Here is a 15,616-nt window from a genome sequence, read left to right as displayed (position 1 = left end):
TGGGATTCTAGAAAAACAGTTGCAGCCATCAAGGCAACGTCTTTTCTCTGGAAGCCCATGCTTATTTCAGCAAGACACTGACAGGCCTCATTTTGCAGCATGGCTTTGTAGACAGGGTGTCTGTGCTTGGTCTCTGTGCTTGGTCTCGTTGTCATGTCATGAAGAGAAGAATCAGACACTGGCCATCACAGACCGTTGAACAGCTGAAGTTTTGTATCCGGCATCCAGGCAGGAGGGGTCACAATTCCACTTGCAAAACCTCATCAGTGACTATCCTTAGGCCCTAGTAAAATTAAAAATTCACTAAAAACCAAAGTGATGTAAAACAGTTATCTATTTTAGGCACTGAATTATAAATATTATTTATATTAAGAAATTACTATAAAGATGGTCATTTAAGTCTTAAAAGCTGGATGCTTTTCCTGCTTTAAATCACAAGCAATACATTTCCTTTGATTTTTCTTTTCTTTATATGGATAGTCTCATAAAACACATTTATAATAATTAATGATGACATTAATTACTGGAAATGAAATAAACAAACAAATAATAGTTTAAGGATCTTAGTACCTCAAAGCCATTGTATTAGTCATACAGCTGGAGCAAGAACAATCCCTCTGTCCCTCACAGATTCCAGACAATACAGTATCTCTGAATGCATTGTTCCAGATGTTGCACTTCATTCATACTATAATTCATTACAATGATTTTATTTTCTTGAAAGCCTTGATAAGTGTTTATATGTTTAGTATCCATAAAAACTAACAATCATTTCTCTTATTAAACAGTAGGCTAGGGCAACTAATATATAATGAGTGTTTCTAGACAGTAAGTCTTTATACATATATGATACTTCTACAATACTTCTTCGATCATGTGTAATAAAATATTTTTTGCAGATTTTTACATTATATATGCTAGTATATTTTAGTGACATGATGAGCAAAGACCAGAATTTAAGTGTAAATCAATCTATGTGTGTTTCTTATTGCGCTGACAGTGTTTTTTTTCCCAAGCATGGAACCATGATCTGGTACATTCCAAAAGAATAGGCTTTTCCCCCATTGGCCATGCTGCTTCTCTCTGCTCTGTACATAAAGCCCTTGTGGTTCCTGTGAAGAAGACACATCACACACTCCCTCACAGCTCTGCCTCAGTACTCTGATCTTCTGCTGTATGAACTCCAAAGTCCAGCATGCTATCTTAGCCCATTACCCACTGTGAAACAGCAGGGTGCCGGCTCCTGCTATCTACAACCCATGCAGAATATAAATTCAGATGCCCTGTCTATACAGACAAACGCTGCAAACAATCTGCAGGACATGAGCTCTGCCAAACACTAGGACACAAACAGTGACCGGTTAACAGAACACTAGTATAAAGTGCAAGCCAGAGGGAAAGGGCTGTTCAAGTTCTGCTCTTGGAAAAGCATGTCACACCAAAGAGCGCCTTCCTTTATTCTTCCCAAACATCCATGAGTAAGGGTGGGGCTAAAGGCCAAGAGAACCACACAGAGACATTAAAAGCTTTGCTGCTGAGGGTATTCAACAAGCAGGGAGATTACGGGCCTTCAACTCAAAGAGAAGGTCTAGCTGTGCCTCCGCAAAAGTACATCAGTGAAAAAAGGGTGGTCTGCATATCTGCTCCAAGTCTCCTGCCCACCCACATGGTACTACTTACAGCATGGATAGTTCAGCACCAGGATATCATCCACCGCAATGTAGCCCCAGCGGTCCACAGTGGCCTCCAGCAAAACCTGAGCACAAACAGAAATAACAATTAAAATCATGAACATTTACTCAAACAGTCACTCAACAAAGGCCCTTCCAAGCTTCATTAAAATAAATGTAAACAAAAACACACTTACTTAACCTGGTAACTTTAATCAGGTTCTTACAGAATGGGCAATTATCTAAATGTCCTGGAAGGTAGCTGGACATTTGTGGTAATTAATGTAAATACAAAAAACTCTCTCTCTCTCTCTCTCTCTCTCTCTCTCTCTCTCTCTCTCTCTCTTTCCCTTTTTCTTTCTCTCTCTCTCTCTCTCTCTCTCTCTATCTCTATTTCACACACACATGCAGGGCAATAAGTAAACTAATAGAGAGCAGATATCAGGTGCAAAGGCTAACCAGCAGAAAAAGGAGAAGAAATAACAGCCTTCATCCTTCTGCTGCACACTGGCAAACTCTAAACCTTGACCTTCACATAGTGAGACAGCTAGAGAGAAGGGGAGAGGGGGCAAGTGAGAGAGAGAGAGAGGGGGGGGGGGGAGGAGGGATAGATGCTGACTTCTTTAAGGGCCCCCAAGGCCTGAAAGAAATAAAGAAATAATGGCTTCATCAGGACGGCTCAGTGTGCAGTATGACGCATGATTCTCATTCAGCTCATGCGACACACACACACGCACACACACACCCTTGCTCATAACGTGAGTGGAAGGGACATGGTCTCTGGGGACCAGAGAGAGGCACCTCGCTTTCCAGATGCACAACACGAAGAACGTCCATCGCTGTGCAATGAAATCAAATCGATATTGCACATACGAGAGTGGTGATGAGATGTTATTACAGACGGATATTTGGAGGGGGCTGGGAGGGGGATGTTCTCTTTTGCTCTTCCAGCACTGCGCTGTGAGGCTGTCCACGCTCACCATCAAAGTTATTGTTTCTCATAATCCTTGCCAGATAGGGAGAAAAAATCTATTTTTTGTTGCTGTTTACGGTCTGGCAGCTGAGCAAAATGTGTGGGTCATTTTAACAGCTATTGTGACACCTTCTATTCAGACGCAGTGGTCTTCAACTGAGAAAACACAACAGTGCTCACAGCACACATTTTAGCAGTTCATCATCTGCTCCACAGCAATAAATTAGTTGGGAATGACTGAAGGGCAGATATTAAAATGAACACACATGCTTTCATTGCATTTTTCTTTCTGTTAAAAAAGATTGAAAACTTGTTTAAATACAAGATAATGGAATGTGATATTACGCTAAATACATATGGAATATTTTCATTGATTTATCCAGGATGTATTCCCAAAATCTAAGGATCATTTACATAAAAAAAGAGAAGATTTACACATTTCACACTTTAAGCGTTTTAAAAGGACGTCCAGTAGCAACTTCTTAGTGAGCTCAGGTTCTTAAGTGGAATGATTAGTTTAAGATTACAAATGTCACTCCAGGCCACCCCAGATGTACTAAATGGTGCTCAGTCTCCCCAGAGAATACAGTTGCAGTGCTACAGAGTTTTATACCCCTCTAGCCAATGGTTGGAATTATTCCTTGGGATGTGTGGGTCATGGGCCAGATGTGGTTGGATTGGAAAGTGTCCCCCCCAAAAATATTTAGCATTTCATCTTGCAAATGAAAAACTGTTCAGCTGCATTAAACATACATAGTGTGTTAAATGTGCTCTGGAACAGATAACAACAGAAGTTTGGTAGTGTATCTAGCACCAGAAGTTCTACAAGGCTTCCTGAGATGTGTATTCTCTTTGCTAAGCTAACAGACTGAGTGTCTGGAAGGTTTTGGACATATTTTTTAATTGTACCATGCAGCATTTGCCACTCATTGTGTATATGTTTTTTTGCCCTGTGTCTGTGTGGGTTTCCTCTGTGTGTTCTGGGTTCATCCCACAGTCCAAAACATGTGTTTGTAGATGGCTTGTCTGTATGTGAGTGAACATGTGATTGTGCGATACCCTGTGATGGAGTGTGGCCCCGTCCAGGGTGTGATCCTGCCTTGCGCCCAGTGATTCTGTGTGGGCTCTGACCCCACCACGACACTGAAAACGATGAAGCGGTTACAGAAATGAAGAAATTCCGTCCTCTTTGGCTTGGCAGTAAGCTTAAATTTCATTATTGAACAGTGGAACTTTTGAAGCATCTTCAATCCTGCCATGAACTGCAGTCAGATCAACAAGACATCAAGATGGATGTGAACAATCCAACTGAGATTGAGGAAATGACACAAAATATGAGAGAAGCAGGGTGAGGAAAGATAGAATGTTGAGGAGAGAGAGGAAGCAGGCTAAAGAAGACAACTTTAATCTCCACTCAACTCCCAAAGCACACTGAGGCCAGAGCTGAAGACTGATGCAACGCTTTGCTGTGGGAGGAGAAATAAAACATCCACGTTTTAATCTATAACATTCAACCTTCAAACCACGCACTTGTGGACACAGTATATCACAGGCTCCTGCCAAAATATATTTGTATCTGTGTCAGTAACAGAGCTGGGATAATTATGAGTTTTAATGGTACATTACAATATAATACTCAGAGATAATTGCCTGACCGCCTGCTGGCCCAGGCTTGAAGAGGCATTTTCGCTTACAGACTGACTCACTCACTCCTAATGTTAAAATGCGCATGCGCGAGTAGGAACTGTTAGTTCAGCTATATTTCACAGAGAGTACTTAAAGTGGTGCTAATACACCGTCTGTTGTTAGTTCAGCCATATTTCACATTCCAGTTTGTGAAATAAATTCGGAACCGTTCGGCGCACTTCCATCGATATAAACTTTGGTTCCAGCTGGAAAGAACAGTAGGTTCTTCAGCACGAACCATGGCTGAATAATAAGAAATAAGTAAGGAACATGCTCTATTTTTGTTATGGCTGTGTTTGGCCATGCGTGTTGACCAGATCATCAGCTTGGCGTTGGTTAGTTCACAAGCTCAGCAGTATTCTGCAACATTTACACACGTATTATATCTCACAGAAACAGGAGGACTGCTGAATATGTCTTATTTCACGTGAGTGTGTGTATTTGCCTGAAATATTGTAAAGGGAAGTGGTGGGGAGAAATGTTGTGGCATTAGTGTGTTTATAAAAGTCCATATAGCTGCGCACAGCCACATTAAACTTCACATGCTTTACTCTAACCAGTTACATTGAATAAATAAGTAATTGTAATTCTTAAAATCAACTAAATGTTCTTGGTCTTATTTGTTCTTTGGTGGCAGATCATCTAGTGTTTATTTTTAAATAAAATGAAGAAAAACACTGATGCCGGTGTTATATATCATGAGCAAAACTTTGTGCTCCTTTTTCATTTCTGCATTTATTAGTCCTGCGCTCCAGTTTCTGTACACATAATAAAATGTGTACAGATAATAAAATATCACATAATGAAAACCACATGTAAACAAAGACATTGATATGAAGCACCAAAGATTTTCAGACCTGAGCTGTACAGTGTAGCTGTAAGATTTCAGGCAGCAAGAGACACAGCAGTATAGTCTTATTGTGGTGGAAAGGAAAGATTTCACAAAAGCGATCTTTAGCACAGCGCTGCTGTATCAGTATCCCCCTGAATGTCCCTCTCTGTTTTGCACTGTTGTATGCAGGGAATGCGATGCACTAGAAATTATGTGGAGCAGCTTATTGAGAGTCCGTCATTCATTCTGCCACAACCTCAAGAGAGTCCAGTTTGTCTCCTACAACAGAGCCAGCTTTCCTGATTAGTTTGTCCAGTTTGTTCAGAGTACATTGCTCCAGCAAACAACAACAACAACACAGAATATGGCACTTGCAACAGCAGACTAGTAGAATGTCCAAAAGAATTTTGTGTACACCCCAGAGGACCTCATGTCTTTAGAAAGTACAGCATTTTGAATGCCCTCACAGTTCTGGAGCTCTGATATCTAGCCTTATGTCTCTACTGGACATTGTCTCTTTGGTTACCGTTGACACATTTGTGAAGCTGTGTGATGGTCTGTGAACTCTTAAGCACATGTGAACAAACATAAACAATCATACTAGTCCTGGACATGCAAGAGACAACAGCAAACAATAGCTACAAACGTGGGGCTTGTTACAAAATGTTTTGTTAGTGCACTTCGGCTGGATGCTGGATTTCCCTTTCTAATGCTTTGAGTATTTTGACTGATTTGAATGAAACCCAATACAGTTTTACTTATGAGGCAAGCTTTATTACTTATGTAGTCACAAAGCATCATACAGAACTCCCGGCCTAGCCCCAAGTGAGCTTCAATAAGGCAAAAGTGGCAAGGAAAAACTTCCTCAGAATAAGAATAAGGACTTCCGGTGGGTGGCTGAGCGAGATGGCTCTGTAAGAGTTGAGCTCTCAGCAGTCAGAGTACTTAACCCCTCCAAATTTTAAAGCAGCAAGTTCATCTACAGAATGTCTGGAGCCACTAAATTAAAAGGTAAATGGCTGCAAGAAAAGCAGGGGATCAAAAACTTAAACCCTAAAGACATGGATGAACAACCAACAACAAAAGGTGCAGATGAAAATGAGGCAATTAAGGCATTTCAAATAAGTCTAAAACTCATAAGTAAGCAAACTGACGATCTTAAGATGGAACTGAACCAGAAACCAGAGATGAACTGATTGAATTAAAACAAGATAATGACCAGAAGCTAACAGCAAATTACCAAGCACTATTAGACCAAAATGTGGGAACTGACAAAGTGGCGACATGGATCGAGCATCTGGAATCATGGAGCATAGAACTAAATAACATGCTCCAACAAACACTGGAAGGACCCTGCACACACCACAGTGCAGGAGAGGAAAAGGGATACGAGATGGAAGAACCACAGACAGAATCCAAGGTCTGGATTTAAAGACCTCTGCTATCTTCCTGTAGTCGACACCGGAGCAAAAGAATAAAAATTTTGTTTTGATCTTAGTTTAGCTTGAACATACATCCTCCTTTACCATCAGTCTGCTTGAGTACTGACTCTATGTACAAGGAAAACACCCTCCAGATTCCCCCCTTTGAACAAGAGTAACACATACACCCGAGTCCCTCACGTTTGTAACAGTATGAAGAAAGGCAAAGGCATAAAACAGCATCCTATATTAAGTGAGAAAATGAGAACATTTCCTTGTTCATATTTGATGCTGAATTTCAGACAAGTTGAAGCACAGGAACTGTGATTTTAAATCAATTTTTAATTCCTACTGAAATTATGTAACCCGCTTCTAAAGAGAAGAATATCTGAAGAATTAGCTCTGTTAAAACAAACACAGTCTGGAAGCCTTGCAATGAAATGCTTTACCAATTAAAATTTCCTACTCTAAGCAGGGATTACATTGCTTCCTGAGAATAGAGAGGAAATGAATGTCTGGCACACAACGATTAACGGTGTAAATAAAAGTTATGTGTGAATATTAAAATTTTGTCATGCTTTATGCAGAGGGCTGTATTCAAGCTGAAAGGAAATGTTTTAAAGCTTATTTTATCCCTTTCTTTCCTTGTCTGGTTCAAGATTATTGGTAACTCGGCAGAGTTACATCTCATATCCTTGTTAAGGAGATTTAACAGAAGATAATGGATCATTGAACAATCCCTGGCACCGTATAAAAAATCCACCAGAGCTGCGGAGGCAGGCGAGAAGGAGGGGAGGTGGGTAGGGGAAGATGGACGAAGGGTGGACGAGAGAGGGCTGCATCTCGGCCAGCTGGCCAAGGATCGCTGCCCAGAGCCAGGGAGTCAGGTTTAGATTGTGTGGGTAATGAAGCGCCCTGCAGGAGGCCTAACATCCAGGGATAGCAGACCGTCCCAAGAGAGCTTTTTAATTGCTTCCATGTAAATTGGTCTGTGATTCTGCCCACACACTTTCTCTTACACACATTTTATCTTTCTCTGATGCCTGTTCATGACCTCAGATAGACGCTCTCACACTGTAAATGCCAAAGATTTTAGAAGACCCAAATCCTTTCTTTATTTAACTTTGGGAACCATTTAAAGTTCACTTACGAATGTGGGTTTATGTGCCAATAAAACCTATTATTATATTATTCACACCATATTATAAAGTCATGTTTCTTTAACACAGAACTATCTCTCTCTGTCACTCACTCTCTCTCTCTCTCTCTCTCTCTCTCTCTCTCTCTTCAAAAGTCACAGGACACCTTTTATTTCTTTGATATGCTACACAACCACCTTCCCATTGGAAAAACCCTTGATCCATTATGGCAGCTTTCAAGATGGCGCCCATGTTCCAGACATAGCCTAGGACATAGGCCCCCTCACCCATTCCTTTTACTTGCTGAGGTATTCAGATATATATATATAGGCACACACACACACACACACACTGTAAAAAGATGTATGTTGTATGCATGCTCTTTTTAAGTTTAAGGCACCTGACAGATGTTATCCAGATTGAGAGGTCTATAGTCATGACATGATTTATTTAATTTATCACAATGCCGTAGATATTTGCTCTTGACGTTGGTGGACATGACTGGGAAGTTTTCCTTCCAGTTTTGGCGCTGCTAACAACCAAATTACAGAGACTCAGGTGACAGCAGGAAAAGGCACAGCCAATCAGACTGGCCATATGTGTTACGGGGAGGTAGAACTTGAGTAGAGAACATGATTTATCCCCTTCTGCACCTCTAGGTTAATGAGACGTTGACAGGTCTATTTTTATTTATTTATTTATTTATTAATTAATAATTGTTGGACATTGGTAAGAACACGTCACCTACGTCCATGCTAATTCTATGCCCTTGCTTTGTCAGGTAATCAAACCCTAATTTGCTGTGCATTGTGTGCTCTACAGTGATACATAAAACACATAGAGTGTCTCTAGTAACACCTTATCACTCCAACATGAACATGGGGCTGAAAGGGTGTCCGTTTGTAAATGCACTGGCAATTGTGTCTGTTTTTTCCATATATGGGCTCAGTGAACTGGATAGGGAGGAATACATTTTGAAATTTTAACAATGTTTACAGACTGTATTAAATTTTCATTTAAAATAAGAAAAAGAAATGTAAATTTATATTGTTTATGTATTATACGGGTTCTTTAAAATAGGCTTGTGTTTGTGAATGTCTGTGTGTGTGTGTGTGTGTGTGTGTGTGTGTGTGTGTGTGTGTGCGTGTGTGTGTGTGTGTGAGAGAGAGAGAGAGAGAGAGAGAGAGAGAGAGAGAGAGATAGATAGACCGACAGAGAGGTTGTTTAGACCAGACGTATGAATTACTGCTGTGCAGGAGAGAGCCAGAGCTACAGAAAGAGTGATGGTGAAAGAGGGAAAAAAGAGAAATATGGGGTTGAGAAGGTGGAGGGGGGTTACAGCAGGAGTGGAACAGATACAAAAATAAACTTTTATCTCCACCTTTACTGTCACCCCAAATATTTACACATTACAGCACGACTGAAGGCAAGCAGAGATAGAGAGGGAAGAGAGGGAGGGAGGAGTGCTATCAGAAATGAAGAGTGTACAAGGTCTGATAGCGTCCACACAGTGCAACAAACAAGACAGGAGGAATAGTGGTGAAGATGAAGAGAGAGAGAGAGAGAGAGAGAGAGAGAGAGACAGACAGAAAAAAACAAACATAAAAAATGGATAGATGTTGCACTGATATGACTGGATCAGACACAGCAGTGCTGTTGGAATTTATAAATGCCCCAGTTTCACTGCTGGACTAAGAATAGTCCACAAAAAAAAGGAATTCAACAACGTCCTGTGGGCTGTATCCTTTGACCACTGATGAAAACCTAGAGGATGACAAATTGTGCAGCAACAGACAAACTACTGTGTGTCTGCCCCCCCCTTCTGAGTGTAGTTAATTTTTACAGCACTGTCATGAAATCAATTGGGAGGGATTGGGTGTCCTACCTTCCTCCAAAAGATACATAGTGCATTTTTTTGTAGTGCAGAGCCCAGAGCGGCAAAGACAGAGGCTCTGTTCTCCCTATTACAGCTCAGTGGAGCATCACAATGATTTTGAAGCTGTAATTTTAAGGTTAAAAAGCTACCTAGTGTTCCTTGAATGTTATGGCTGATTTGACCTATAACATGAAAGTGAATGTAAACAAAATATAGATCACTGATACAGAATCACACATTATAAATAACAACACTTGTTTTTATCTTGTTGTATCTTGCATTTCATGGATTAAACTTTGCCATGTATTTCTTTCCTCTCTATTTCAATGCATAAATTAAAGGGATCCCATAAATCTCCAAGCTTTCTGCTTTCTGTTTTGGCTTGTGTTACTTATTCATTCGCACTATTAATGCACTCTTATTGTATTGCCAATCAAGCCTACTTTGTTTTAACAGAACAGCCAGTGTTTAATTACTCTATTGTTTTCATTGTGCTCTGTTTATAACACGCTGGAAACAGACATGACCATGAAGCACTGTTGATACGAATGCTATTGTAAGAGTGGGAAAGCGCTGAGTTTGGGAAAGAGAGGTAGAGAGAGAATGAATATGGCAAGTGAGTAAGGCAACCACGTAAGAATCCAACTCTCTTCGGCAGTCTTGGCGGGCTCGATAACATCTTTAATATTTGATAACAAGGTTCCTCCTATCTCACACACCTTCACCAATAACAGCAGAAAGGCAGCACGGAGCATAGCAGAGAGGCGAGATTTCAAATCAAATATTTCAAGCTCAAGGTGATCTCTCTGCCTCCCTCTCTCTCTCACTGTCTCGCCTTCTTCTCTCCCTTTCACTCATTTCTCTGTATCTCCTCAACTCCAATTTCTCACTTTGCCCCACCCTGTCTTCTTGATGTTCTTATACTCAGAGATAGCAGGCAATGTGGCATAGCTCATCACATAAATATGGATGGAAGCCCATCTTTATCAGAATAGAAAGTGAGCCCTCTCACATTCAAGGCCCTAACACAATGTGGAGTCAAAAGCAGTTCAAAACTGCAGCAAGAGACAGGAGCTCATTAATGCATAATCATGTGCTTTGGAAAGAGTTTTGAGAATTAGGGTTATAAGCTGACAACATAATGTTATGAGCTGACAAAAACAACACTCTGCAAAGACTCCATCTGGTCAACAGCCTTAAAGTGTAAACCACAAACTGAACCGGGCCCAGCTCTGTGAGTGCTTGAAAAATGCAGGGTGGGGGTGGAGAGCAAGCACAGGTTGGTGCTGAGTGTTAACAGTGATGCAGGGAGGTGAAGTTAGGACCATAAATATTAGTCATCACACTTATTAGCCTTTTGATTAGAATGAACAGGTGAGTGAGTAGCTCTTAGGCCAGAGGGGCTGCTCTGAAATCAGGTGTGGCATGGGTCTCACATCTTCCCCCAGTGACGAACATATACAGTGCCGTGGACTATGGGACCCTGGCCTCAGCTGTAGAGAGCTGGTAGAACCCATTCCAAACTGAAAACAAGACGCTTGAAGATGGCGTTTACAGTAGAAAAAGCAACAGTAAGTAAAGACCTCACTATGTCGTCATGAATTTGGGCATGGCCACAAATTCAACTCCTGGATTTTCAGGGTCTTGGAGAAAAGAAGCTGCCATTTGAGCAATGAACATCAGTTTATAAAGGATGCACACGTATAAATGAATAAATGAAAACCCACTGGTACCAATAGAATACACCAGGGGTGTTTAACATTTAGTAAGATTCTGTCATAGAAAATGACTTCAAGCCAAGTTCCGGAATATCATGTCTAACTTAAATTATGATTCAGTGCCATATCCTGTATATTGAAGTAGTCTAGTAGAAAAATCAACATTTTTTTAGAGAATGCCAAATCAAACTACAAGTACAATAACAGATATATTTCAACCAGGACTGAGCAGTATGTTCAAAAATGTTTATACAGATTCACAGTATATTGTTTTATTTATTTATTTGTTTATTTGTTAGGTTGGGCATGACTATGACCGTATATAGGTTTGCCACATATTCTTGTATATATACTTAAAAACAATAGAATTATAGTTTATTCTAGTTAGCGATAATAAAATTACTGTTAAAAAGAGCAGAATAATAGAAAAATAACAGAGTGTAGTACTCACTGTAAAATGAACTGGAACACGCAACTAATTTCAATATTTTCAGTTTTTATACAACTGCAAAATGTATAAATAAAAATCTATTAAATAAAATAGTATTTTGTCAACACTAAAAATAAAATCAAAATGCTTTTGAAAAAAAAAACCTAAATGCATATTAAAATAATGTGCTTAATGATTTGTCAGGTAGTGGCACTTGACACTAGGGCTTTTGTCCATTAGCGCCACAATATCTTCAACGATCCTCCACTATGATTGGCTCAGATCTGATTGGCTGAGAAGCATCACGTGTGATATGTACAACACATGCAGTTGGTCTGTGAGTTTCCTGGGCTGATAAACTTGTACTATAAAGCAGGGCTGGTAATGGTAAGACCCTTACCATTCCACATCACAGACTAGAGTTTGAATCCCAGCTTTTGCAGAGTCCTTGTTCAAGACCCCTAACACTACATAATAGCTTGTCTCTGAAATTAGACAAATGCCTGCCAAACATCATAAATAAACATATTTACCTGGCTGACTTTAGCCACTCAGAATAATTTAATAAACTTTGCCCAAATTCCATCAAAAACATCTGCTGTGAAAGTGTTAAATATGCAAAGTAGGAGTAAGAGTTTAATAAATAGGAAAGCAGAAGTCCGTGTTATTTCGTGATCTGTAACAGCCTGGGGTGAAGTGTGTATGAGTGTTGCTGATCACCTGCAGACTCACACTCACACTGACAGCTTCCTCATTTGCTGCTGACAGTGGTAGAGCACTTTATCCCGGGCTACTGCTGTAGATCCACAGGGGCCTGGGCTGGGAGTCTGTGTGGATGCTGCAACCAACACCACTAAATATTTAAAGCCACATGCTTTAGCGCTAAAAGCCTCTGGCGTGCGTTAAGCATAGAGCCCAGTGCAGTGATGACACCTGTGGAGCCTCTAGAGAATACCTTCTCCATTGATGCTTTATTCATTTGTTGGCCAAGACATGCAAGATGATAGCAGTAGATGCCCTTCAGGGACCATGTTTAATTCCTTATTCATCCTGCACTGCCCTTTTCTGATACATAAGGTGTGTTTTCACTTCTTTATGCCCTTGTTCTCTCTCTTTCTCTCTCCCCCTCTCTCTTTCTCCCCCCCCCCCTCTCTCTCTCTCTCTCTCTCTCTCTCTCTTTCTCTCTTGCCATCTCTCTCAACCCCCACTCCCTTCCTACCCACTGTCTCTTTCTCTCTTTCTCTTGAAATGTCCCTCTGTTTCCTCAAGTCTTTCTCTCTCTGTTCCCTTCTCTCTTACATTTATCTCTCTCTCTCTCTCTCTCTTTCTCTCTCTCTCTCTCTCTCTCTCTCTCTCTCCTCTCTCTCTCTCTCTCTCTCTCTCTCTTGTCATCTCTCTCAACCCCCACTCCCTTCCTACCCACTCTCTCTCTCTTTCTATCTGTTCCCTTCTCCTACATTTATCTCCTCTCTCTCTCTCTCTCTCTCTCTCTCTCTCCCCTCTCTCCCTCTCTCTTTCTCTCACTCTCCCTCTCTCTCTCTCTCTTCTCTCTCTCTCTCTCTCTCTCTCTCTCTCGCCATCTCTCTCAACCCCACTCCCTTCCTACCCACTGTCTCTCTTTCTCTTGAAATGTCCCTCTGTTTCCTGAAGTCTTTCTCTCTCTGTTCCCTTCTCTCCTACATTTATCTCCTCTCTCTCTCTCTCTCTCTCTCTCTCTCAACCCCCACTCCCTTCCTACCCATTGTCACTCTTTCTCTCTTTCTCTTGAAATGTCCCTGTTTCCTCAAGTCTTTCTCTCTCTGTTCCCTTATCTCCTACATTTATCTCCTCTGTCTGTCTGTCTCTCTCTCTCTCTCTCTCTCTCTCTCTCTCTCTCTCTGTGTGTGTGTGTCTTTCTCTATCTGAACAGTATTGGCAGGATATGTCTGTATTCAGAGGCGATGTGGGCCTTAAAGTAGCTGAGCTGAGATTACCAGCATAAGTAGACTGAATCAGCCTCTCTCTCTCTCTCTCTCTCTCTCTCAGGAGGCTTTCAGACATTGTTCAGCTTCAGTGAACAAGAGATGGTGAAAGAAAGCAGCAACAGAAGATCGGACAGACAGCAAAAGAATGCAAGGAAGCAAGTAAGAAAGGACAAGAAAAACAAAAAGAAAAACTGAAGACCCCCACACACTAAGGAGAGTACGCTGCTCTCATCGGATGAAGGCCAACTAAAGGTTTCTTGCCAAATTAGATTTTCCTCCTACTTTCCTGCCTACAGCAGTGTTAGATAGATCTCGCCTTTACTACTGCTACATTGCACATTGCTTCTCCTGTGAACAGGCAGGATGGGATTATCTTCCCCTCATCTCTGGTGGTATGCTGTGGAATACTTTCCAACAGGAGTCCACCTACACACTAACATTAACCTTTTCATATAGCATCACACACATGCTTACACATTGCTAGGCATAGGCAAATATCACTCCGCACACAAAGCCCTTCCTGTGCATGTACACAGACACGTGCACAGAAAAATAGGTTGAGTGACTCTTTGACAGATTTTTATAGTTGACACGAATCTTTGGGTAAGCAGCATACAGGAGTAAACAATGAATCTGGAATAGTTTTGATATTCTGGTTGCTTGGCAATAGATGGATGGATTCATTCCTTCATTTTCCCTAACCACTACCTGGAATCACTGGGTGTAAGGCAGTAACACACACTGGACCAGGCGCCAGTCTATCTCCGGGCATCACACACTTACACTGTCACTAATGCACTCACACCTATGGACACATTTGCAAAGCCAGTCTACTGAACATGTGGTTTTGGATTGTGGAGGGAAAGGGAGCACCTGGAGGTAATCCACACAAACACAGCTCCTCCCAGATTGTCACTCAAGACCAGGTTAGACCCAGGACCACAAGAACCTGGAGCTGTGTAGCACTGTTATGGCCTACAGTGTCACTTTGCACCCTGATAAAATGATGCCATATATCATGTTATGGTAAGTGTTGCATTCAAAATTTACATTTGTCATTTTATTAAAAACATCCCCAAAATAATGTATTAATATGCTATGTTCAATACTGTTAACATCAAAATCACAATCTTTAAATCACCTAAACCAAAACTCAAACATACTTGGATGCACATGCTTTTGCAGCACTGTTTTGCAGCACTTGATGGAACTCAAAATCAATGCAGTGACAAATACGTTTTCTTCTTAATATTTAGGATGAATATTTTATCTTGTGTTTTTTTAATGCAAATAGACAATAATCATTACTGCACAATAATGCACAGCAGTTAAATGACAAAAGAGTAGGAGAATGTCTGTAAGTATCGTAAATTATAAAGCAATCTATTACGAATGGACATAAGCTCTCAAGAATCCATAGAAAATTCCAGTAAAATACTGTTATAAACAACAGCGATATGTATTTTAATTCACTCTATTATGATGTAGATGATTAAGATTATGACTGTTACACTTGTATAGCACTTTTTATAAATACACAAAGCACTATGTAGATACTACAACTGAATACATCGCCAAAATAACACCAAAGAATTACTGTACCTGGAACCAAAATTGCTGGCAGCTTTTATTTTCAGCTTAATAACTTGTCTTATTCAGGGTTACAGTCCCACGCCACAGTACACTAGATCTGCAAAATTCTGACATTTAGTCTGCAGGGAACCTGTGGTGTGGATTTAGGGCAAAGTGAAGGCACCATTTTCACAGCTCACTCACAAGCTTCAGAACACAATGGAACCTAAAAAACATTCATACAGAATAACGGGCCCAAATAGCTTAAATCCACTGGAAACCTTTAAAAATTATTTTTGAAAGTGTTTTTCTGTCACGTGAGAGAACTATTCTTA

At 40.7% G+C, this 15,616-nt stretch overlaps 1 protein-coding gene across 5 annotated transcripts in view; it reads right to left on the bottom strand.

Annotated features, from left to right (window-relative positions):
- The window catches only part of ptprub (protein tyrosine phosphatase receptor type Ub), a 220,520-nt gene that overhangs the window by 99,375 nt on the left and 105,529 nt on the right, over positions 1–15,616 (bottom strand). For all 5 annotated transcript variants that reach the window (XM_066682457.1, XM_066682459.1, XM_066682460.1 and 2 more), the window contains exon 4: positions 1,681–1,756. In XM_066682457.1, coding sequence (XP_066538554.1) covers positions 1,681–1,756 — 76 coding nt within the window. The remainder of the gene's footprint in view (positions 1–1,680; positions 1,757–15,616) is intronic.

Source organism: Hoplias malabaricus, chromosome 10 (genome assembly GCF_029633855.1).
Source record: "Hoplias malabaricus isolate fHopMal1 chromosome 10, fHopMal1.hap1, whole genome shotgun sequence".
In the NCBI taxonomy this organism is placed as follows: Eukaryota; Metazoa; Chordata; class Actinopteri; order Characiformes; family Erythrinidae; genus Hoplias; species Hoplias malabaricus.
This window is presented reverse-complemented; position numbering and strand designations above follow the sequence as displayed.